Source organism: Oreochromis aureus, linkage group 6 (genome assembly GCF_013358895.1).
Source record: "Oreochromis aureus strain Israel breed Guangdong linkage group 6, ZZ_aureus, whole genome shotgun sequence".
Classification (NCBI taxonomy): domain Eukaryota; kingdom Metazoa; phylum Chordata; class Actinopteri; order Cichliformes; family Cichlidae; genus Oreochromis; species Oreochromis aureus.
Genome location: NC_052947.1, coordinates 32,894,950 through 32,919,637, shown reverse-complemented (window position 1 = coordinate 32,919,637; position 24,688 = coordinate 32,894,950). Strand labels below are relative to the sequence as shown.

The following is a 24,688-nucleotide window of genomic DNA, read 5'->3' as shown; positions in this document are numbered from 1 at the left end:
GAAACTAATAATAATGGTTAATGTTTTCAGGGGCGTGTCTCCGAGTTTACTTTTTGATTGACGGGTCTAGAGTCCAATCCAGTGCCTCATTGGCACAGCGGGGGCGGGGCGCTGACCAGTGGACGATGTTTCCCCTCTCGGGTTTAGTTTGAAGCCGTTAGGGGTAAATTTCCTCTCGCTCGGTGGTGGCAGTTTATAGAAAACAGCCTTCAACGTGTCTCTACCGACTGCCGTCGCCATGTCTAACAACAATGCCAACAACAACTTAATTATCGCCCAGAGAGCCGTGAAGCAGCTCCGGTTCGAGGCCAGTATCCGGAGGATCAAGGTACGAACGAACCCCTGCTACACTCACACACAAACACGGAAGACTGAGCTGTTCCTGCTGCTGAATGGCGGAGACCGACCGTAGAAGTGACACTGTGTCCGTAGATTCAACAAAGTTGTCCACACAAAGTTACACTTAAGACTCACAGATTGTTTTCTGGTAGTTTAAATCGCAGCTACAAGCGAACAAGTTTCTTCTGCGTTTCAGTTTCTGTTTGTTTTAGAAAGTCGCTATAAAGTGCCAGGAGAAGTGACCCGTTTCTGGAATTTATGACATTTAAACCTCCCTGGGTTGATTATCTTAAGGAGACTGTGAACATAATCTGTCAAAGATAAAGAGCAGACACACCCGTTCGCGTATGGAACTGTTCCTTGCAAATGTTATGCAAAAAAAGGAGGCAGTTAGTCATGTAAATGAAAGAGTGGGTAGTACAAAGGCTTGCAGCAGGCATCACAAGTACTCTGTTTTTGTTTTCAAACACCCCCCCCCCCACACACACACACACACACACACACACACACACACACACACACACACACACACACACACACACACACGTGTGTCTGGCTCTGCAGGTGTCCCAGGCTGCCGCAGATCTGAAAAACTTCTGTATGCAAAACGCCTCCAAGGATCCTCTCCTGATGGGCGTCCCCTCCAGTGATAATCCCTTCAGACCCCCCAAGTCCTGCTCCCTGTTCTGAGGTAGGCCTGCTTGCTCCTTCATGGAGGCTTCATTTGGTGGGGGGTTTTAAGCTGTATGTTTAATTACACTAGGGTGAAATGCCATCTTTTCGGGTTGTAACTGTGTCATGATGGACATTTTTAGGGGGTTAATACATATATGGGTCACACATAGTTTAAAAAGATGGTATCAAATAATGTAGTGTAAAGCACTTTCCTGGTATTTGATTAAATAAAAAATCACTATGTCTTTGACTAAATTAAACCCTGATTTAATTAATTCCTTTTGTGAAAGTCCAAAACTACTTTGGTAGGTGTCAGACTTTTTTATATGTAGGAAAGACCCTAGTTTTGCATATTATTTATTTATTTATGTGGTGTGGTGGTTTATATATTTTTATATATTTATTTTTTGCTTAAACTATAGTTCAAAGGGAAAAATAATTGAATTAAAGGACAAAAAGGAAAATGCATCACAACCAGAGCTATCAAATATAAAAAACACATCATAAACAGAAAATATCAGATAGGTTAGACTCAAGGACAGTTGAATAACCCCTACATAGCTTTACAGAATGCATCATAATGACAGTCAAAAAAAAACGGTAAAACAAAAAATAAAATAGAGTTTAACAGGTTAGCGAGGTGTGCTGAGCCTCAACTCGAGGCTCAGTGTGACAAAGGTGGCTTTCCTTTTTACCTGGTAAGATCACCATGGTAACTTAACACTGAACACCTCTTATGTGATTAGAGTTGTAGTTTAAAATTGTCAAGCGGTGCGCAGATCCTCCGCTGAAGGAATGCATTTTATACATGTTGAGCTATCTTGCTAACACATCACAAGGAAGCTGTGTGGTAAAGTCACAGCAGCGCAAACTGCATGCATTGCACTGCCACCGGAATTTGCATGTATTCAGTTGGTGACTCCAAAAATGCATAAATGTGTTTCTATGTGTGGCCTTCCTGCAAAGTCTGTTTTACACTGCTTGACCTGAAGCTCACAAGCTAGAGCACCTTTTCAGTCAGTGAACACACAAAAGACTATAAAAGGAAGGAAGAGGAAAATTTAAAATCAAATCTACATTTAACAGACAGTGAGTTTGGCGTCACGCGGATGGGAGCAATGTGACCCTGTCTCTTTGAATTTAGAGATTTTTGGCTGAGACTCACACGGAGTGAATTACAAGCCCAAACGTGATGAGTTGAAAGTATGGATGACTTTCAGGGTCTGCTTGGGATTAAAACAGTTTAAACTTTGGTAATATCTCTTAGTTGGAGAAGGCATGACTGTCTAAACAAAGCTCTGAGTCAAACATCACACCCAGATTGTTAGCAGACTCCTAAATGTTGGAGGACCGGTTTCCATGATTGTTTTCCAAGCTACAGGTCAGGTTTGTGGGAATGAACAAAAGGACCTCAGATTTGGAATCACTGAACACTGGACACCGCTAAGACTTGTCTCTATGACGTTATGCTGGATGTCACAAAACTTTTTTTGTGTTTTGTGACATCCAGCATAACGTCATAGAGACAAGTCTTAGCGGTGTCCAGTGTCGCAACTTTGGGCCTGTGGTTGAAAACCATTTTTTTTCTCCCACAGGTCTGTATATTGTCTTTCATGTTATCAATAAACAGCTTTAATTTTACAATTTTACCTTACATATGCAAAAAAAAAATAACTAAACCGAATTAAAGCTTTAATTACACACATGAAGCACTCTAGCTCTTCATACTAGGACTCACTGAGGTCAGCTGCCTTCAGCCTGCAGCAAAGTTTACCAGAAATCTGATGAAATTAAAGATGGCACAGTAGACAGTGATTTTTATCTGGGAAATTCTGCATGCTCTTCCTGTGCCTGTGTGGGATTTCTGCAAGTAGTCAATCGTCCTGATGACGTGCATGTATTTCGACTGTATTTAATTGATTCTAAATTGGCCTTTAGTTGAAACTAGTCTTTTATTCTGAAGGGTTGTTATCATATAAAACAAACAGGCTGGGGATCAGGTGGTTAGATAAAGGCTGTGAAGGTTTTCATAGTAATTATGATTGTAATTACAATTGTAATTGTTTACAGGCTTTTAGTTGAGAAAAAGAGGCTAGTTGGGCTGGTCGTATTGCAGTCTTTTATATGCACATGTGCCCCTATATGTTTGACAGTCCAAATGCTTCTATTGTTAGTAAAAGTGAAGTGAATTGATCTTGCTGTTGAGCACTAACCTCAAACACTAGGGTTGCCCCACCCGGCCTTTGGGGCAAATAGACTATGAACAGGCCTGGGCGACTTTTTTTACTCGCCTAGGCCATTGGGTTACTTTGAACCCTTCAAATGAGTTTTGTATTTACATATAGCTGTGTATCATCAGCATAACAGTGGAAATTAACAGTATATTTACACATCATCTGACCCTATGGAAACAAATGGAAAGAGAATAAAAATAGGACCAAAAACACATTAAGTTCTGTTTTATTTCTTTATCAACACACATGAGTACATCCATTTAAATGTATACTATCCATCAGTCCTCTTAACAAATTTACCCTGTTTAGGGTCATGAGTGGGGCCTATTCTAGCTGTGGACAGGTCACCAGTTTATCATAGGGCTAATGAAAAGGGTAGACAACAATGTCACCGTCACATTCATGCCTGGAGCCAGCCAGTGCAGGCACAGAGAGAACATGTAGACTGTACAGGAGAACCCCAGCAAGTCAACGGATTAAAACCCCAAACATTTTTGCTCTGATGGCGCCAGCCACTGCATCATTGTGCTGACCCATTTATTTTAATTACAAACATCCAAAAAAAAACATCCATAGAACCATTGTTGTTAGAGTGAATTGTTAAATGTTTGTCATTTTTATGCTTACCATCTCTACATTGTTTAACTGTAGGATGAAAGGAATTCCACAGTCCCCTCCCCAGATTCTCGAGGTTCTGGGTGAGGGGCTGTAGTCTTTTATTGTAGATACATCCTATCTGAAAGATCTGTTTCTTGTGTTGTAAGCTTCCTGCTTTTATGACCCTTTTGGTCAGCAGGAGGACACACACACACACACATATACACATACATTCTTACTTACATACAGAAGTTCACACATATACATACAATGCCTTAGAACCACGTGGGCATTGCTTTGCTGTGTTTTGTGTGAACTGTCTCTCAATAAAAGGCAGCGAGAGGAGGCCATCGTCGGGGTCATTTTCGTGGTGAACACAGATGAGGCCTCCCTTGCGCAAGTAATCGATTGAACGCTGTTGGCTTGTTTTTCTTTCATGGGAATAAGTCCTGGATACAGCGGGGTCTGAGTTTAGACCCAACAATTGTTTTATTGAAATGTTATCATTTGCCACCATATTTTTCTCAACTAAATTAAAGTGCTTTTTTTTTTTAATTCAAACATCTCGTACCGTTAAACTTATTGATGTTTTACACAAATAGCAATGTCGGCATTGCTTTTCCCACAGTTTCTCCAGCACTAAGAATGTAAACCCAGTACAGCCATATTAGAGTTTTCACTTGTCTGTTAAGGTTGGGTGGAGTTTTCCAGGAAATTACATCAGGTTACCAAGCTGCATGCACTACTAAGAGCACATGAAATACTTTTACTTCTCACCACAGGAAAAGGCCAAGTGTTGATAATACTTGTAATGATGCCCCTATTTTATTTACGTGTTCCAGGAAGGCTACAGTATGAACCACCCAGAACTTTACTCCCACTGTTACTCTGTCATTATTTCTAATGATTTTTTGGTATCTACACAAAGCATGTAAAGCATTCAGTAATATCATTGCACTTCCAAGCTTCTCATACCGAAACCTAATTCTAACTTTAAACCTAAAAACTTTAAAACATTGATGGAGTATTTCCCTGTTAAATATGCAAATTAGTTAAGTCACTAATTTCAATAGGAAATTTAAAACCAAAAGTGCTTTTCAGTGGAGGCAAATGGACTGTGAAGTATGCAAAAATGTACAGAATCGACAATGACAACATTGAAAAAGTTGTACAAAATACCAAAAACCAAACTTATAACCACAAAATAAGAAAATTACATAGACATGATATAACTAATAAAAGACAAAATATAGAAAAAGAGGAAAGAAAAGTAAAAGGTAGAATAGTAAAATAATAAGTAACATTTTTTTTTAATATTTTATTAAAACTAATTAAAATAAAAAGTAGAAAAAACAGATAAATGTATAACAGAATAAATAAAGAGATAAACACAGAATACAGTACTTGAAGTGTTGCTTCATTTGTTTCTTAAAGCTTGCTTTATTGTGTGTTTTAGCAATCAGAACAAGTGTTACAACAGTGTGTGTGCTTTTGTGTTACACAAAAGGAAGCAATTGACAAAAACTTGTGTTTTTGTGTTATTTCTGACATTTTGAAAAACAAATGTGCTTTAAGCAAAACACTGATAAGAACAAAATATTATATCAAAGTACTCGTGTTTTTCTTTTGGCTTGGGCTAAAACGTATTCCACTAAGCAGCAAAAACCCTAATGTTGTCTGGCATGGTCAGATGTGCACATGTTTGAGAGCTGAATGTGAGTTGACTATACAAACGATTAGGAATCTTCCTGACCTTAATGTTTCCGAGAAAAACCAACAGTGGTGTTGTCATTGCTCTCCTCCTCTGTGATCTTTCTGTTATCTGGCTTCACTTACCCTAACATCATCAGTCAGGCTGAGAGGTCACATGGAGCGTGTTGACACGGAAGATCACAAACACAAATAAGCCTGTTTAGCAGCAGAGTGGCTGATTTTGCAAGGATAAAACTGTGATATTAGAAAAATATGAAGAGGTTACATACATAATACAAACTGGAGGCAACACAGCAACTGCAAAGAGAGCAGCTGAGTGTGTCCACTTGTTTAGTACTTTATTTAAGCACTTTTGTAAGTAAGACCAGAATAGACCTACTTTGTTAATAAAGACTGGCCTATTTGAAGTCAAAAAGGAAAGCTGGCAGTAAAACAAAACATGACTGTGTAAATAAGTCAACAGTATATCATTACACATGTTATTAAGACTCGGTAAGAGAGTCCGACAGATTATAATAGTTGTTGTTTTAGTTCATCCTTTCAGCTGCAGCCAGAGTAAAGAATAAAACATACAAATCAGTGCTCTGGTTTAGGAGCGAACATTAAGGCTTTTAGACCAATGAAATGTTTTTCAAATAGTTTTCAGCCAACAGGGGGGAAAAAATTAAGAAATAAAGATGGGTCTACGAATATTTATTGTATGTATGTATTTATTAATGATGCTCATTAGAGAAAGACAAAAGACTTTAGATGATAATTAAATAAACTTTAGGTCCTCCTGCTGTCCACACACTGAGGTCTGAGGAATATTCTAGGAATGCTGAAGCTATTCTCCGTAGAGCTGGTTGGTCAGTAGGCAGTGATTTCATACCTTTTTTATCTCAAATCTCAAACATGCACTCCTCTGGAGCAGGTTTATTCTGCAGGATAAGTTACCATGGCGATTTACCTTGGTACGAAGTGAACCACCTTCATAACACAAACTCAGTGTTTTAGCATGCATGTAAATCATTAGATGCCATCACATGTGTTTTGTTGATTTAATGATTCTTGTCATTTTGGCCTATAGCTTATCTCTTTTTCCATGTTTCTGTTTTTCTGTGTGTAGCACAAGGAGATGCGGAGGATTTCTGGATCTGTTCTTTGAAGGCTTTCTTCACTTCTAGTTGTTGCCGCTGTAGATCTCTTGGAATGATGCAGCTCCTCTTGGGGTGATGCACACAGGGGTCGGGGGTTATGGGATTTGGGAGAGGGGAGGAGGGATTATGGGGGGCAATTATTCCACTTGTTTGCCAAACTAATGGTATCATAATTCCAATCTGTTACATAAAAGCAGGTCTAAACTCTACATGTTTAAAAAAAAAAAAAAAAAAAAAAAAAAAAAAAAGTTGTTCCTCACACTAACTTGACTAATGATTAAGCCGTTCTGGGTTTACCTAGTACTTAACATGTCCACTCTCCATTTACTGACTGAACAGTGTCTCTTTCCAGTCAGTGAAATTCAGCCCATGTTTAACGGCCAGGGCAAGTGTAACTTCCTCTTGTATTCTGCGTAACACGTGGAAGTACAATCAATCATTAATTTAAAGCAGGTGCTGCTCAGCAATAGGAACATGTTGTTACCCACGCTAAGTGTGTCATTATAAAGCACACACATTACCGTAACACTACAGACACAGGACTAATTCCATATGTGGCCAAAAGAAACTGCTCATGCATTTGTGATTATGTAAAAGGGGTTTCTAATAATCTGATTTACAACACTTTTAACCTCTCCCTTTAGGGCATGTGATTGTTCATTAACATTTTGTCCCGCTGTTTTCTGTATGTATTTAAGAGCCTATTAGAGTTGCTTTTACTTCCCCGTATCTGTACCTGTTTTTAATTTAAAAACCCATTATGGCCTTACACTATTTGGATAGTGGCAGAAATTGAATGTACATCACATTAGAAACAAGTGTTCATATTTCTGATAATGTTTGTATTTAATGAATCCACCTCAATGACTTGTTGCATTAGTTGTTTTCCACACTGGAATCATTTTACTATCAACCAAAACCTTCACTGCTGTTAGTCTGTATCTTTATAAACGTTGCTTTTGTGAGAAGCCTTTAAAAAATAAATTAAATCACTTTTTTTTTTTTTTTGAACACTGATGAAAATCTGTATGCTATTTTTTTTTTAAGGAAATGTTCATCCTTTGCACAGATGGCATAAGAAAATGATTATTATGACGTGTCACTTTTTTGTTTGACTTATGTTACGACTCGCACATTAGTCAGAAGGTTCAGTCTCAGGTGTTTTATAGTCAAAGTGAAAAGACTGAAGGATATGCAAACATCAACATTTTCCAGATCATATATTGTGTAAAGTGCATCTGATGAACAGAGAACTGCATCAAGTGTGATGCTCAAAAGTTTGATGTCATTTTGAAATGTGGTTTCACGTTTTTAATCTGATATTATAGCCATCTGAACAGCTGAATATGAAAGCAATCATTTATAATCTTTAAATGAATATTTAGATAGGCATGCACTGACCCAGTTCCAGTGACCATCTCTCTTGTATTCAAGTGGCATGTTTCTAAGTGAACCCAAACTTTTGTGCACTTGTAAGCGTCTGCCCACATGTCATAAATCTCCAGGATCTCACCAGCATCAATATGTCACGTGTCACCTCTAAATCAAGACAAATATACTGATAACAGCAGTGTCTGCATTAAAAAAAACAATAAAATAAATGTTGATAATATGTGCTGCGTTTGTTCCATTCATGCATTTGAAAACAAAATACAGCAGCAAGCTCAAACTCACGGGACGGGTGACGAACACTGTGACTTACAGCAGTTTTACACGGCAAAGACGTCTCAAATTATCACTGCTGCTCTTGTTAGAGGGACTGCTTTTAACTTGACATTAAATGGGGGAAAAAAAACAGGTCTGGATTTCTTTATTGGCAATCAGTCGATATATTACAGATGCATTGCTGAACAAAATTACGAGCACAAAAAAAAAAAGATGGCATTATACTTTTATAAGAAAACTGAAAAAGCTGAGGTGTGCTTAGGTATTGTACTACGTATATCCATTTATGATGTGCATTATGAATTACCTTTGCCTTTAAATACCTTTTGCATGAAGGCAGGAGGGAAAACAGCCCGTGACAGCGTGAGTGATGACCGTCATGATCCTTTTTGCCCATGAAGGGCAGCGTTGTTGGGCCAGATCCCCAGCTGGTGGAAGTGAGACCTCGATAATCTTGTCAGTGCCATTCTGTCTGAGACGCTGCAGACGAATGCAGCACTCTCTGCGGTGCCTCTGTAGAAAGTGGTGAAGGCAATGGGTTGGGAAGAGTCCTTTTCAACCTCTGTAGGAAGTGCAGGTGCTGGTGAGCTTTGACACTGGAGGAGGTGTGCCGGGTCCAGGTCAGGTTGTCGGTCACATCTTGTGCTGCTCAATCTCCACAACAACAATTTGAGAAGTAGCAGCAGAATTTCTTTTCTAATAGGTAGTTTGATTGAATAATGGTCTAAAGCTGCAGTCTCCTCATTGTTCATTGTCAGTGATAATTAACAAAAGTGCCATCACCTGTTAACACAGAGGCTGGACTCCCCTGAGGAGGTTTTGCTGCACAGGTGAGAGCCTTTGTAAAGTTATATATAGCAGTGTTTCGTAGGAAAGTATGCTCACACGACCCATTTGTTGTGCACATCAGTTAGAATTGTAAAACCATCTACTTTTTGCTATTATATGAATACTGCAACCAGATGGCTTCCAGGTTTGTCCAAAGAAAAGATGACAGACACAAGGAGTACTCAGGTAATGACATCCCCTTTCACCTGAAAGAACATTATCCAAGCTTCCAGACCACAGATTCTAAAAAAGACACACTTGTAATCACATTTCACCTTATTTCCACCTATTTGTTTTTTCCTGTTTCTCCTTCAGACTCCCATCTGTTTAGGGATCCCAGTCTCAACCCTTTAAATGCACTCCCCCACAGTGCCTCCTGGTGGGCTGATAGGGAGGAACAAGGAGACTCACTGAGGGTGTGTTACAATAAATTTAAGAGCACAGATTTGTGTTTCAGATTAAAGAGACAAGGTGAACTTTTTTTTTTTTTTTTTTTTTTTGTAGGAGCAGCTAAAAGAGATGGACGAGCATGTGGCCAGGCTTCAGGACATGCTGAGATGTGAGCGGGTCAAAGTAAGTTGAAAGCATGTGTGAGGGATTTCTAAATGAATGCGTTTATAGTCATTTCCGATTCTTAAAGTATATCTTTCCACTTGGCAGTGTGGCCATCTGCAGCTGCAATGTAACCAGCAGGAAGCGGAGCTGCGACGGCGAGAGCTGCAGACCAACAGACTGAAGGAGCGACTGTCACAGATGACTGACAGACACAGAGAGAAAGGACCAGGTAAGATTAACCCCAGCTCTTTGCTTACTGTTAGGTCTAATTGTTGAATGTTGCCATTGTGTTTCTTAAATTTGTACAGTCTTAGTTCAAGCAGTATTATCAAAGCTATTCCTTTGATCCTGAGCACCTCTAACCACTTTGTGTTGGGGGAGGTTTTATAGCAGATACATCCTATCGGAAGATCTACTTCCTTTGATGTAAGCTTCCTGCGTTTACGACCCTTTGGTCAGCAGGAGGACACACACACACACACACACACCTGCATGCATATACATACAGTGCCTTGTCTTTGTAACCAAAGGGGGTTGCGAGGGGAGGTGTTTTGTAAACTATTGTTTGAAGTTTGTCAATAAAAGCCAGCGAGAGGAGGCCCTCATCGGGGTCACTTCCATGCTGGACATAGACGAGGCCTCCCTTGCGCAAGTAATCGATCGATCGCTGACTGTCCTGTTTTCATTCATGATGAATAAGTCTCTAGAATTAGCGGGGTTTGTGGGAACAGACCCAACACTTACCTCTTAAATATTTCTCACATCCTGTAACTTTTAACCCGTCATGTTTTTCTATCCAGCCATAGAGGTGCTGAACTTTCCACCTGGAAGCAGGGGCAAAAAAGAACAGCCAATTAAATCATTCAGATCTACTGCAAAGTACGTTAGCTGGCTATTTTCATGCACTTTCTGATCTTGGACTGTCCTCAAATTGCTCTTCCTAATCTTGACTTGCTTTCTCCAACTCGTAGAGGAGAAGAGGCAGCACTGCGTCTGATGCTGGAGCGAAGAGAAGCAGAGCTCAGAGAGGCAATGAAGCTGCGTCACAGCCTCACCACTTTACTTCATGCACTCAGAGTCGACATGGAGCAGGTGGGCAAAGGCTTAACTAACACCAGAGATGCTGAATAAGTGATGTTGAATGAATTTATCCAAAAACTGTCAAATGAAAACGCAATCCCACCACAAGATCCTCTTAGAGTTTCAATCCCTGCTGGTGTAAACATTTAGAATGATACAAGAGTTAATGAACCTTATAGTGACTGATCGTATATTCATTAATCTGCTGAGCCTTACACCACAAATCACATTTGCTGATGAAGACCATGTAAAGTTTAAAGCTCTGGAGTACCTACTAAAATAATATCAAGATCATAAATACACTTTCAAAGCTTTTGAATATTTTTAACCTTAGATTTATTGGGATTGGGAAAAATAATCTATCTAAACTTTTAAGACCCTGTCAGAGTCAGTGGATATGGCCCAGGATGGAGATAAAAGGTTGGATCAAGCTGAGGAAGCACTTGGAGAACATGTGACAGGCGGGGTTGTTCAGAGTTGGAGGAAAGTGCAGAGGCTACTACAGGGCATCATGTTTGAAGGTAAACCTCTTTAAAAACACTTTAAAGCAATCTGTGAAATATTATCGTGTCAAAGACCATATCAAGCTATGACTGGGAAACTTTTAAGAATTACAGTGTTCATGCAGGTCAGACTGCTGCTGGTACCGACCAAGAAAAGCTTCTGGCTCAGCTGGAAGCTGAACTGAAAGAGAGTCAACATCTTGTCAGATTACAGCAGCAAATGCTGCAGGTATTGCCCTCTAATATGAAGTAACGTTCTTTGTCACATAAACTTTTGATAGTCCCAGACTTTCTCCCTCATTTCTTTGTAAAGGATACCCTTGCTTCACCCATCCCCTCCGAACTTACTGATAGCTACTTTTTAGAAGAGTGGGAACGTCTTCAGATGCGCTGGGCAGAGCTCCATCATATGAGGAGGACTTTTGAAAGAGAACGTCAGTCCTTCACTGATGCTGCCATTCGACTGAGCCGCGAGGTGGGAAGAAAATAAGGCAGACTCATTTATAAAGGGTTATATAAATGTCATTTGCTGTCGGTTCTGATAGAGTTCCCTAATAAGGTTTGACTAAAAAATATGTTGCAACAGTGGTGAAATAGATATTCTAAAAGGTAGTCTGTTATCAGGACACCATCACACTGGGAGGATCGTACATTTTCGAGTGGTTCTCTTATGCAACTTGTTTTTCTGCTTTGTGTTTTAATGTTTTGTCTGCAGCGCTGTGATTTTGAGCAACAGAGAGCCTCTCTTCTCAAGCAGCAATATCTGTGTGACTCACCTCTGTTTAACAAAGGAGCGCCCAACAACAACAGAAGAGAGAGCACTGCTCTCAGTGAGTGAAGTCGTTTTAATGGGTTTAAATAATTTACTTCAAATACTTTGAAGTTACACACATGTTTGACTCCAGGTCTGTCAGGTTTGGGACCCACCAACATATCTGGCTGTCTTCCCCTTACTCCATCATCCTCAGAGTCAGGGACCGCCGCCATTGCTGGATTACATCAGGGAAGAGGCAGAGTCCAAACCCCTAGCACTCCTGAGCTCTACTCTGCTCTCAATCTACCATACAACTGCAGGTTGATTGATATGACTCTTCAGTTCTCTCCTGCACTCCTTTCATGCAATAATTATTGAACAAAGAATTTTTTGGGTGGGGGGGGGGGTTGTGACATGAAAACAGATACAACTTCTGTATATACTGCAGCACTATGAAAGTCCTGGTTATTTTAAATTAATTCTGTTTCTGTATTGTGTAGATCCAGAGATGTTGATCAGCACTCAGAAACATGGGACGCTGGAGCAGGCAGGATTGGGCACACACCCCATGCTCCACATTTAGATTGGTCATTTTAATGCAATTTTATTCAACAGTAAACTCAATTTCCCTTTTTTTAAAATTGATAATAAAGACTGAATTTTATTTAACTCGACTGTTTGTTTTTTGTTTGTTTGTTTTTCTTTCTTTCTTTTTCATGTGGATGCAGTGCCGTTTGCTGTGATCAAAAGTTGTCAATAGACTTGCGCTATATTTTATAGAACCTCAAGAATTTAGTCAACTCCAATCCCCTGCTGTGAACAGCACTTTGCAACAACAGAGTGGAAGATCTCCCTTTTAACACGATGACGACCCAAGATCTGGACCAGGTCAGGCAGCCATCTGCTATGACTTGTTAAAAGGAATGAGAAAAGGAGCATAGAGAGACTGTGAACAACAAAAGTGGACCAAATTCAAACTAGAGGAGAGAGTACATGAGTTAACATGCAATAGTGGCATATTACATTGGGAGTGAACAGTAGCGGTTTTTGATACGGGCGACACGGGCGGCATCGTGGTGGGGGGCGGCACCACGGGCATCGGCAAAAAAAAAAAAAAAAAAAATGCTCGTACTCATGCTGCCCCGACATCAGCCTGCGCATATTGGGAATGTCATAGGCACCGATCGGTTTTCTATCGCCCATTTGCTGGGAGTAAGGGCACCCTCCGTTTGCGAGGTGCGCCTGCTGCTTGCGGCACAGGGAGGAGAGGGTGGGGCGGCGGGAGATTCTCTGGCTGGCTGGAGCAGCATCTAATAATCAGCTCGCAAAATAAAAACAAACCAACAAACACGAAAACACCGGACATTATGATACAGACTTATAATTTGCACCGGTGTTTTTTCCAAATTCATTACGCGAAAAGTGAGCGCGAGAGCCCTCGGTGCGCCTGCTCGCTGCTGAAGTCAAAGTAAACTTTATTGTCATCTCCGCTACATACAGTCCAGTATATAGAGAGACGAGACGACGGGGCTCCAGTTACAGCGGTGCAAGTAAACCCAGTGGCGGCCCGGGGCGCCAAACAGGCTAGGACCGCCACTGGGAGTGAAAAAAAAAGTGCATGTGGTGGAAAGTGCATCATGGGAGATCTCACAGCAGTGAGACTTTAGCTGCATAACTAAAGGGTGAAACCATGAGGCTTTTTAAGATGCCATCTGACTTTATCACTGGTTATTTAACTTATTTGGATCAAGTGAAGCTCAACAAATTCATACTGACATATATAATTTGATATTGAAGTATGTTGAATATGTTTACGTACAGAAAATGAAATCTATGTACCCATTAACCCTTGACAGGGGCTGCGCAAACATTTGGAAGAAATTCACTTTAATTGGCCGCACACGTTGGACACGTGCTCACGTGACTACCTGTTGGTGAGGTCACACCTTGTGAGCAATTACTAATCGTAACTTCTGTGCGCGGCGCGAGCTGTTTTGTCTGCTGGTGTTTGTTTCAAGTAAAAAAAAAAAAAAAAAAAAAAAAACTGGGTCATCTTCCTGAAGGGGCCGAAAACATCGCCGGACTGGAGCTAGAATGAACGGAATGGTTTGGGGATTCCTTCATCACCTGCCACGCGTTATGGAGTCCGACGGCAAAAGTTTCCAGCCCTGGCGAGACTACATGGGACTGTGTGATACAATCAGAGATATCTTGGGTCGCAGCACCGTCTCCGAGTCCTCTCAGCCTGTGTCCAAAGCTCATCACACGGAGTGTGACATGAGCCGAGCTATGGTATCTTTGCGCATTAACGCAGCTCGCCAAAGTGGCCTCGGAGCAGAGAGTGCGCCGGATCCCTGCTCCCGCGAATGTGCACTAACGAGTTCCCCTGCTCGCATGGATCCAGTGGATGGTGTGGCGTATGCACCAAACGCAATCGATCTGAAATTGATGCAAAACCCGCCGGGCTCCCGGGGGCCAAAAGATCGAAAGAAGACGAGTCGTTTCAAAACACCCGAGGCAGTCTTACCCACTCCTGACCGCATGTTCTGCAGCTTTTGTAAACACAACGGAGAGTCTGAGCTGGTCTACGGATCCCACTGGCTGAAGAACCAAGAAGGAGATGTTTTGTGTCCCTTTCTGCGGCAGTATGTGTGTCCTCTGTGTGGCGCCACAGGGGCCAAAGCTCACACCAAGCGTTTCTGCCCCAAAGTGGACAGCGCATACAGCTCCGTGTACGCCAAGTCCAGACGCTGAACCAGCAGGTGGCAAGGAGCAATAAGACACTACACAGAAGGCAGGACCCTCGTTTCGTTTAGTGTGACTTTATTTTTTCTATTTGTGTATTTATTTTAGCACTAGTGTGGTTTTGCTTTTGTGTGCTTTTCATTTGCATGCTTTGGTTCGTTTGCTGTGTAGCTGATTAGAGTTTCTTTGCAGCTGGTCCTGCCAGCCTAAAATACCTCAGCTGTTTGGATTTGTGAGGCACTTTCAAGAACGACTGCCAGATTTTATGTTTGGGAGGAGGTTTGAAAAAAAAAAAGAAGACATGTTTCAAAAAATTATTGTATGTTTCTTTCACATACTTTTAAAACGTGGCCAGCTGATGTCCAGTTTCATATTTCCTGTCCATGCATTGAAGGATTATAACACTGTCAAACATTATAAGAGATGCAGTCATAATTAATAACTCTACTAAAGCAGGTAAAGCATCATGTGACCATGTCAGCATTTTAAATTTTTAAAAATGAGTGACTAGTTCTTGTTCCTCTGATGTGTGCAAGTAGACCTCTGTTCTTGAGGATAGATTATTTTATTTTGAAAACTGTAATTGTGGCTTTTCTAAAAATGTTAACGCCGTTGTAGCTCTTTGTGGAAAAAGTCTGAAAATTTCTCTGTGGCTATTCTTGTGTGCTAAAAAGTTATAAATAACTAAATTGGCTAAGTTTATTTGCATTCTATGTTGTCATTTTTCAGTATTTTTTTTTTTTTTTTTTTTTTTTTGACATTTCAAATGAGCCATGTTCAGCTTAATGTGACTAAATCACCAATGACAAGAAGCATGTAATAAACATCCATCTTTATTTGGGAAGAAGTGGAATAAGTCATTAAACTAAAAAAGCAAAACAAAACTGAGCTGCAGTTAACACCAGAACAGTAAACACTTTAAAACATGTTCTTTACCAGTGAAGCACTGGGGCAGCAGTAAAATCAGGACTGAAGAAACCTGAAATAACTCTCTTAACGAGCGGAGTTCCTCGAACCTTTACTGCTACGGCGCAGGCTCTCCAGCTCTCGGTGAGCGGCCATGACTCTCCGACTAGAAGAAAGATGGGGGACATTTATTATTTTTCATTCTTGACAATTTTACTCTATATCCGTAAACCTGCCGGATGGGCTACAAGCGTCATGGACACCCAAGTTTGTGAATTTAAGAATGAGGTGATGTAGGACTTTAAGATAAATCCCAGAGAAGCATCTAGTAAAAATCTCAGACAAGTTCAAATCCAAATGACTTTGACCTTAAGGTCAGAGGTCAACTTCTCTGCAAATCACCTACAGTCTTCAAATTTGTACCATAGGTGCATCTACTGGGAGGCTGAGAGAAGCCACCATTATTTTTAATTTTGTCAGCGATTCTGTTTTACCATCCTCAACCTGCTGTGCATGTAGATGATGCACAGCAGGGTGAGGAATTCATGGGGTTTACTTTTTTTCTGATCTTGGCTCTGTATGATGTCAGTGAGAGTAGATAGCCCTACTTTGGTCATCTCAGGCACACAACTGTGGCTTCTTTTTGTGTGTCAGAAGAAAACCGGCTTGCTTGGAAGGGAAAGGGAGATAAAACATTAATTTTTTTTGGACATGTGCAACCTACAAAGTCGCTCTAGTGAAATTCTAAGTGACTGATTTAAAGAATGGGAGAGTTGGTAATAACAGATAAATGTCATGGACTTTAAAGGTGCTGCAGGATTATTCAAGCAAATTTGCCACTTAAATGTCGGTCTCTCTCACATCTACATACTTTCTCTTGCTCATCTATAATCTTTGACCAGATGAGATCTACAGCTGGCAGAGTGGACCACACATGCTTTACCCCCAACCAATCACAGCAGGGAGGCGAGTATAAAAACAATTAAACTGACTAATGGTAGTGAAAGTCAAAAGTTTACCTATAAGAAGAGACACTAAGCCGCTGGTAGTTGAAAGAAGAATGGCATGTACTAACTTTAGAGAGGAGAGTTCTCTGATAAGTCCGCAGATTAGGTCTGTACCATCTTCATCACAGTCTGAGGAATCAGGGTCTTCCTCTTTCTGCATCGCCTCATCCTCACTATAGAAACACAAACATCGGTTTGTGTTTCAATTTAAAAACAGAGGTGTTAAATCTTGTCTGTTAATTTCATAAGATGACCAAAGTACATTTTTAACTTTAAGACAGCATTGTCTCCTAAAAATGTCTTTTTTTATATTCAAAACTATTTTTTAAACAGTTTCTTGAATATTGAGTAAAATTAGCACAGTAGAGTTGAAAGATACACATACAGAAACTTGTACATCTGAAGCATCCGACTGTTCGTGTGTGCAGTCTTTTGTGTATCAGTGGATGTACTGGCATTTCCTCGCTTATTTCTTACATCAGAACGATGGTGTTCAGCTGGGAGTCCGACACATAATCTAAGCACCCAGATCCAAATGAGTCAGCAGTGAGTGAGAGTGTCTGCGAGTGATCAGCGTGAACAGCTGAAGGACCAGCAGCAGGTTCATCAGGATCACGCTGTATTTATAAACACAAAGAAACAAAAACAATAAATACTCTTTCCACATGATATGAATTAAATAGCTATTTTTGTGTTGGTCTTTTTTCAGGTAATTAATTTCATAGTTTAGTTTTTTAAATATTAAAATAATTAAATTGTCAAATTCACATCACAAGTAAATAGAACATAATGAAAACTGACTGTAAATCAACACAGATAAATATACTAGAAACACACAAGATTGAAACATTTGTTCTTGTTATTTTTAACATAAATGACTTATAATTTTACAGACAGTTTAATCAATAACTGATTAAGAGTTTCAGCACTAATGCCCAGTGGTTTTACTGGTGGTGCATAAGGGTCAAACACTGAGATGAAAAATTTAGTCCTTTAATCCTTAAAATAGAAGAAGAATAAAGTTGAAATGTGGAGATTAAAATTGTTGTTTCAGGTCATAGACGTGCCACGGCTGCTACAACCTCTACAAAATGGTTTGTGCTGATGAGTTAGTGAAATCATACCTGCAAAATTAAATAGCTGGCAATGGACAGATGCAAGGATATTGATGATTACGCCCTCATGTAGTACAGAGGGGTAGCTTATATCACAAGAAACAATGGCAGCTGATCAAGCTGTTTCCCTAGCCAGGGCATTTTGTAGAGCTTAAACGAGCTGTGGAAGTCGTTTGACTTGAAAAAGCAACTGTAATCGCCACATTTTGACATTATTCTCAAAATAATACTCTGTTGCATAACAGTCTGTTCCTTCCCTCCTATTTAGGTTTTAGTGCCACTACTTACACTGTCTTTCCTCTCTGAGACACTGGGTGTTGCTGCAGTCTCACAGAGTTCCACAGAGCCACAGTTTAATCCTCCCATTAGTGTGTGTGAACAGGAGGCATCTTTATCAGCTCCATCACCACTGAACACATTCCCGTTCATCCTTTCCTCCTTCTCATCTCTTGTTCCAGTAACACTGTCCACCTGCAGAAGGGGAGCCTGGCCATCACTCTTCTCATCTTGACTTGTGCAGAAAGACATGGCAGAGCTGCAGTTTGCTTCTGCTGAGCCAGCCTCCTCTTGATTTTTAGGTACTTCAGCCATAATTTCATTGGTACAAACTTTGAGTTGTTGGAGTTTTTGGCTGCCCAAATGCTCCCCTGCTTCTTTTTCTGCAAGGTGATCTAAATCACCGGCTTGCTCTGAATCAGTAACTATGCCATCTTCATGCTCACAACCTTTTCCCTCTGAGCAGCCGGAATCGAAACCAGCGGTGGAGCCATCTGAAGGACTGACAGCAGCACAGGCTTCGCTTTCTGCTCTGTGTGTTCTCAAAGAAAGAAATGACAAATTAGTGTCTCCTCTATTTTAGGTATACAGATCAGTTTAAAAAAGTAATTTGAATTTTTATAAACCTCTTCTGAAGCGGTTATTTGACATCTTGACTCGCAATGAAAACAGCACTTTGCAATCTTAATTTTTCATTTTGTCCTGTGATTTTCAATTCTTGAAGTTAAAATTGTCTAAACTGAACTCCATTTTGATATTTAAGGTATCTAAAACTAATCATTAACTGAAGTTCATGCTGTGTAAATTTTAAATGAGCAAAATTGTTACGTGAAACCTCTTTTAGGTAAAATATAACTAATGTAACAGTAGTTGTGTTAATGTTCCTTTCCAACACTGCTGGTTGCTACAACAGTGTAAAACTCTAAAAATGTAAGAAATGTAATATTACACTTACCTTTCATCTCCTTTACAGTGACTAGGCTGAAGCTTTATCTCTTCCTCTCTCGGCCCCATGTTCTGCCCATCTGCTGGGATGGATGGAGGTGAGGATGGTAACGGGAGTGAAGATGTGTTTTCTTCCAGAGTCACAGGTTCAGCTGTGTTCTCACAAATAGGTTTCTCCACTTTATCCTCTCTGTTTTGCCAATTTTCACGCTTTTGTGTCATTAAAAAATGACTCCGCTCCTTCTCTGTCAGGCCACACATGCCCATCCTTCGCTTTTTCTTGGCTGGCAATCCTGCTGCCGACCCCTTTGGGACATCACCCAGGCACACGTTAATAGGCTCTTCTGGGCCAGTGTGTTGATTGCTCTCCACATCAGAGTTCTCCTGTCCATTCAAAGCAACTGGGCAGGACTGGACATCTTCTTTGGTGATAGGCGAGAAGACCTTGAGCTGATCTGTGCGTGTGTCATACGGTGATCTGTTACATTCATCTAAATCATTTTCCTCCTCATTTGTTCCACTCTTGTTAGTGAAGTTTTCAGAAAGTACTTGAAGGACCCCCAGCTGAGAATAATTTTGGGGATTGTTAGCATCTTGCTCTTTAAGTTCCACATTTGTAAAGCAGCCTGCATCTTTTTCCTGTTTTGTGGCACAGGCTTGATCTGCTTCCTGCTGATTTGTAGTCTTAGCACAGTCCTGAGCAGGAGACTGCGGACACTGTGATGTGGAAACCAGTGCTGTGTTATACTCTTCAGCATCCTGAAGTTAAAGAAAAGACAAAGAGAATCAAGCAGCTTGTCTTAATGATATGTGAATGTAGGTTCTGTTTCAATCACCTAAAGTACCTGTTGATGTGGAGCCTGAACATCATCAGTTAGAGAAATGTCATCACTTGGACATTCCCTCTTTCTAGACCTGAGTGACCGAGCCTGGGGTGGAGCTAAGTCTTCTTAAAACAAAGCAATCCGTTCAATTAATCAAATACTGTGGAGAAGAATCACTACATATAATCACCATTAACATTTAGTTGGTGCTATGTCAAAGAGGGGAGTCAAACTCTTTTTAGTTCCCGAGTCACATACAGCAAGTTTAATCTCAAGTAGCCCAGACAAGTAAAATTACTATTTAATACCTTGTATGTATTTATGTATTATTAGTAGGATTATTCCAAAATGTTTTTCCTTTATTACTATTTATCTTGTGTTAGCCTTCTTTAACAGGAGTTACAAAATAGTTATACAAAGAAATGGCTTGTTTTTTATGACTCAGCATTATTGTACCTAATCAGTAATAATCGATCCAGTCCTTTTACTCCACATAAAATATTATTATAGATGATGTTATATTTCCTGCTTCCCTCTTAGCCAGAAATCTCTTGATAAAAATTTAATGTCAATGAGAGTTTTGTCTATAAATAAAGGATATATAAAGGTCACTTTGGCAAAAACTGATTACAATATCTACTTTGTGGCAGAAATGTTCTTTCTGGATAAAAATGACTTTTTTTATCATTCATCAGAGATATGTTGAGATATGTTTGGTAGATTATAGGTCAACAGGTCTTTTACAACAGTTTAAATACTGGTCATCACTTTTTGGCACAAGACAGGAGTCACAGGGCACAGCACAACACACTCCTTTAAATAGACTGAAATCAAATTTGTAACTTTTTTCAAATTCAAGTTATTTTAAACCATAAGTAATCTTATAATTATCTATATTCGGCGGCTAAATTAGCAAATATCTGTGTCAGTAGCATTTCCTGTTACCACTGCTCTTGATCTTGCTTTTGCCTTTCGCCATCTCCTCCTACGAGAAAGATAAAGAAGTGAAAATATCAAAGATATGTCAGCTGATAAGCCAGCTAACTTAAGGTTATGCAAAAGAAGTCAGCTAACTGTTAAAGAGATTTTTCTCGAAACAAATGTATTAGCTAGCTAACAAATGTAAACTTTGCTTACTCAATGAGAAAACGTACAGATAATCGGAGCACCGATTAAATGTGTCTGCTTACATTAAGTAATAAAAATATGGGGATTAAATAACTCCTGTGACAAACTGACGACTTTTTTCAGCTGACTTTCTTCCCACGGGGACATACATCCACCCACCTGGTGCACCGACCGCGTGCTTACGTTTTACGTCAGTGACGGACGTGTTTCGACAGCACCTGAAGCTGATTTCAAAAGTAACTCAGTTCTCAAAGACCCGCAGATGTTTCCAGCCTGGTACAAAAGCGTTTCGTGGCACTTTCCCCATTTCACAAAAGTTGTATTGAAGTAAAGTATTTTTTTAATATAACTCATCCATTTGGATTCAAATAAGGCCTGAAGGTGTTCCCAGAATCTTAAAACACTGGACTTTCAATCTAACAGATAACAGCACAATAATAGCACCTTTTAAAATTTAAGTTATATATTTTATAGTAAACTGAATACTAAATGTCAAACACTTTCTTCCTAAAGCTTAAAGTCTCACAATTATTTTTTTTAAGCAACAGGAGTAAAACCTTAAGAAAAAAAGTAAAAATGTTTAGTTCAGTTTTTAAAGTCTACTGGCCTTCGTCTCAGAGCTTCTACTTCCATTGTAACATAATGGTCCCTTTTACTGTTTTTTAACTGTCACTTCTGTCTTGTATTTTGGAAGCTCACCTCTACTTTGCCTTTCCTGCTCTTTTGCTTATCAGTCTGCTGCAGTCTTAACATCCTCTTTCTTCCCGTGAGGAGTTTGAATGTTCTCCCTATGTTCTTTCGGATTGTTCTCCAGGTATTCCAGTTTTTTCCAGTATCCAAAAATATGCACCTGACTGAAAATTCTAAATCACCCACCTGATTTGGCTGCTAATTTCAAAATAAAACTCATCATCTGAACATTAAACCAATGCTTATTTGTGATTTTCTCTAAAATATGAATTGGTTTGCAGGAAATCTAGTTGACCAATAGATGGTGGCAAAAACACAGATGAACAAAGAAAGCAGTTACTAGTTTGTGCTTAAAGATAACATTTAATAATATATACTACTAAGAACTACTTGATAAATTTGACATAAAAGTTTAATATCTCTAGATGAAGGAACAAAAAAACTCTTTTGATGTTGGGCTCACAGGTAATGAAACTGTACAAGTAAAGTAGGAGTAAACTTTTTTTTCCCTTGTTTTTGGAAGTACTGCTTAATTTAATATTCATTTAATATTATTATATTGTCAGTGATGCACTTATGAGAGTAAAATAAGATCAGAACCTGCTTATCCTCCTGTAATATCTGCCCACAGCTCCACTGATGTGACCACACCATTTTGTGAGGGGCATGCTACACCCCTGCTCTCACTCCTCAGCACGCCAAAAAATCAAACATATTAAAAATCTGTCCAGGTGGCATCCCAGCATCCCACAGAGTAGTAGTTATTTTTATTTTTATTTTAAAAATCCATAGCTCCACCTGAGTTGAAATAACCTGCTATCATTAGAAAAAAATCAGAACTACTGAGCACTCTTACAAAGTGCTTTTTTATTGCTTCATAGACTTCAGGTATCCTTCTGAAATTTTCAGATTGTGGTGCTTATGGAAATACTGATGTAGCTTCGGGGGCAACGTAAACAGGAATTCTTATTATGTCATAAATTTAATGGGTCACTGAAAGCCTCCCACACTGACAGATGCAAGGTTTCTCTCTTGTGTGGGTATGCCATGTCTTCAGATTTGTTGACTGGGTAAAACTCTTTTCACACTCATCACAAGAGTCGTGTTTTTCTTCACTCAGGCTATACAGATAAATAATAAAATTGCATAAATGACTGAAGCTTTTCCAACGCTGGTCACAGACGTGTGGTTTATCTTCAGCTGAGCTGAGCGGATCCAGCTGCCCTTGAGTAAAATCCACCCCACTCTCATCAGGATGTTTGTCGGGGATGTTGCATGTCTGGTTCTATTGAGCAAGAAGAGATGGACAGAGTAACAACAATCTGAGAACATATTTGATTTGAATAATTTCCTAATTATTATTTTTTTCAGTTGTAACATTTCATTAAAACCTTTGTGGTGTCCTCAGGATTCCCATATGCTTGTTTGCCATTCACCTAGGGACCATTTTTGATCCGAGGACACCACAAGGGTTTACTTTAATAATGCTTCCTAATTAAAAATAATTAGATGTCCTGATGGAAATAATAATTTGAAATATCAGAAGAGTGAAGTGGGGTGAGCTTTTTTGTCAGGTGTCCTTGTCAAATACGCATCCATTTGTCCTTTTGCTCCTGAGTTATTATGTTGGATAATGACCACAACATTGTTACTCACTTTGTATGAGCACAGTTTGATAACAGTATGGCTTCATTTACAGTTTTAGCCAGAGCACCAACGCGGTTAACATTTAGCTCCTCCCACAAAGTGTTGAGCAAACATCATGCTAATTCACCTCATGGATGCAAGAGAAACAATATTGAATACATGTATACCAACACACAGCTCAAACTGTCCGAAAGCTCTTCTATGATTGGTTCATATGCTTCCAGTTTTGGCTGTTGATAGGCACTTTGAGGTCAGAGGAGCATTACAATAATATCTGTGATTCCTTTTCAGCTTTCTTTGATGCCATGTTTTCTCCTTATCTAATTTCTCAGGTTAAAGTGATTTACCTCTATCCGTGGTACACAGTTTACTGCTGGTGATACTCTGCTCTTGTTCCACAAAACTCCTCCATCAGCGAATCAGCTCTGACGTACATAAAGATAAGTTAGATAAAGCTATCCAAAAATAGCTGTAAAAACTACAATGATAAGAATTAAGAGTTATTACTGTAGAATTACAGGGATTATTTTACATAACCATCATCTTTATCACTGCATTAATTATCATTTCATCCAAGCATTTATTGAAGTTGCTGGCATTATGTTATAATTTGTATTACAGGGGTTATCATAATCACATATTAACATGTTTATTACAGGTGCAGTTATAACCACTTTAAATCGTTGAGTTAAATCTATAATCTTAAAAGCTTATATGCTGAGTATATTGTTACAGTAAAATAGTAGCTGAGCAAAGGCCTGAATGTATTCAGCTTCTTGTTGCATTTGAGTTTGCCTAGTAACAGGTGACAGAAGGAGGACAAGTCCATGGGGACCTCATCACCATATTTGGAAAAGGATGCCAGAAAGGGGAACTCCTGTCTCTGCATTTATCTCTTAAAATTGATCATTATCTGTAGAAGAGGCAAATAATGTTCTTAAGATGCAAGTTATGTGCTTGTAAACGCAAGAGGGGGCGTTATAATACCCTGATGTTATAAAAGCAATCTGAAGTGTATTTTTGGACGGGGATTTACAACTGATGTTTTCCAGTGTACGTCTCCCCACGCTGCGTGTATTCATTAAAATCAATTGTTTGACCGACCTCTTCTGGACCATCATTGTTTTACTCTCGTCCTCAATTTCGGACCTGTAACATTACCAAAATATATGAATGAATAATCACATATTCAGCTTTAAACATTAGCTTGAAAAAAGAAATACTTGTAAGCAGCAATAAGAAAGATAGTAGGATGCCACTGGGATGACTGTAGATGTAATTTATAATCTGATCTCTGAGTGAGCAGCACAACACACCAAAGTG

The 24,688-nt window shown here is 39.5% G+C and overlaps 4 protein-coding genes across 7 annotated transcripts; 3 read left to right on the top strand and 1 right to left on the bottom strand.

The window, feature by feature from the left end:
- The first annotated feature begins 97 nt into the window (after nt 1–97).
- On the top strand, nt 98–8,309 carry si:ch211-286b5.5 (uncharacterized protein LOC100003596 homolog). The gene is made up of 3 exons (XM_031753210.2): nt 98–328; nt 904–1,030; nt 6,667–8,309. Exons 1-2 carry the CDS (start codon nt 239–241, stop codon nt 1,027–1,029), a joined length of 216 nt encoding a protein of 71 aa, XP_031609070.1. The 5' UTR covers nt 98–238; the 3' UTR covers nt 1,030; nt 6,667–8,309.
- A 315-nt stretch (nt 8,310–8,624) lies between these two features.
- On the top strand, nt 8,625–12,756 carry si:ch211-286b5.4 (afadin- and alpha-actinin-binding protein). Of its 4 annotated transcripts, XM_031753180.2 has the most exons (14): nt 8,625–9,065; nt 9,158–9,192; nt 9,325–9,376; nt 9,506–9,606; nt 9,695–9,763; nt 9,851–9,974; nt 10,546–10,624; nt 10,717–10,837; nt 11,202–11,346; nt 11,454–11,557; nt 11,642–11,803; nt 12,044–12,158; nt 12,234–12,402; nt 12,583–12,756. In XM_031753180.2, exons 3-14 carry the CDS (start codon nt 9,325–9,327, stop codon nt 12,677–12,679), a joined length of 1,338 nt encoding a protein of 445 aa, XP_031609040.1. In that variant the 5' UTR covers nt 8,625–9,065; nt 9,158–9,192; the 3' UTR covers nt 12,680–12,756. The 4 variants fall into 4 exon arrangements, with proteins under 4 accessions (XP_031609040.1, XP_031609051.1, XP_031609059.1 ...); XM_031753191.2 differs by lacking the exons at nt 8,625–9,065; nt 9,158–9,192 and having other exon boundaries at nt 9,216–9,376; nt 12,243–12,402; XM_031753199.2 differs by lacking the exons at nt 8,625–9,065; nt 9,158–9,192 and having other exon boundaries at nt 9,217–9,376; nt 12,297–12,402.
- Nucleotides 12,757–13,757: 1,001 nt separating this feature from the next.
- Nucleotides 13,758–15,524, top strand: nanos3 (nanos homolog 3). Its single transcript, XM_031752677.2, has one exon. The coding sequence runs from the start codon at nt 14,177–14,179 to the stop codon at nt 14,834–14,836; it is 660 nt and encodes a 219-aa protein (XP_031608537.1). The 5' UTR covers nt 13,758–14,176; the 3' UTR covers nt 14,837–15,524.
- Nucleotides 15,525–15,558: 34 nt separating this feature from the next.
- Nucleotides 15,559–21,751, bottom strand: LOC116330366. Its single transcript, XM_039613377.1, has 8 exons — nt 21,728–21,751; nt 20,846–20,885; nt 19,922–20,025; nt 19,087–19,835; nt 18,144–18,672; nt 17,218–17,357; nt 16,809–16,913; nt 15,559–15,899 (listed from the first exon to the last, which is right to left on the bottom strand). Exons 2-8 carry the CDS (start codon nt 20,877–20,879, stop codon nt 15,821–15,823), a joined length of 1,740 nt encoding a protein of 579 aa, XP_039469311.1. The 5' UTR covers nt 20,880–20,885; nt 21,728–21,751; the 3' UTR covers nt 15,559–15,820.
- Between the last annotated feature and the right edge of the window lie 2,937 nt (nt 21,752–24,688).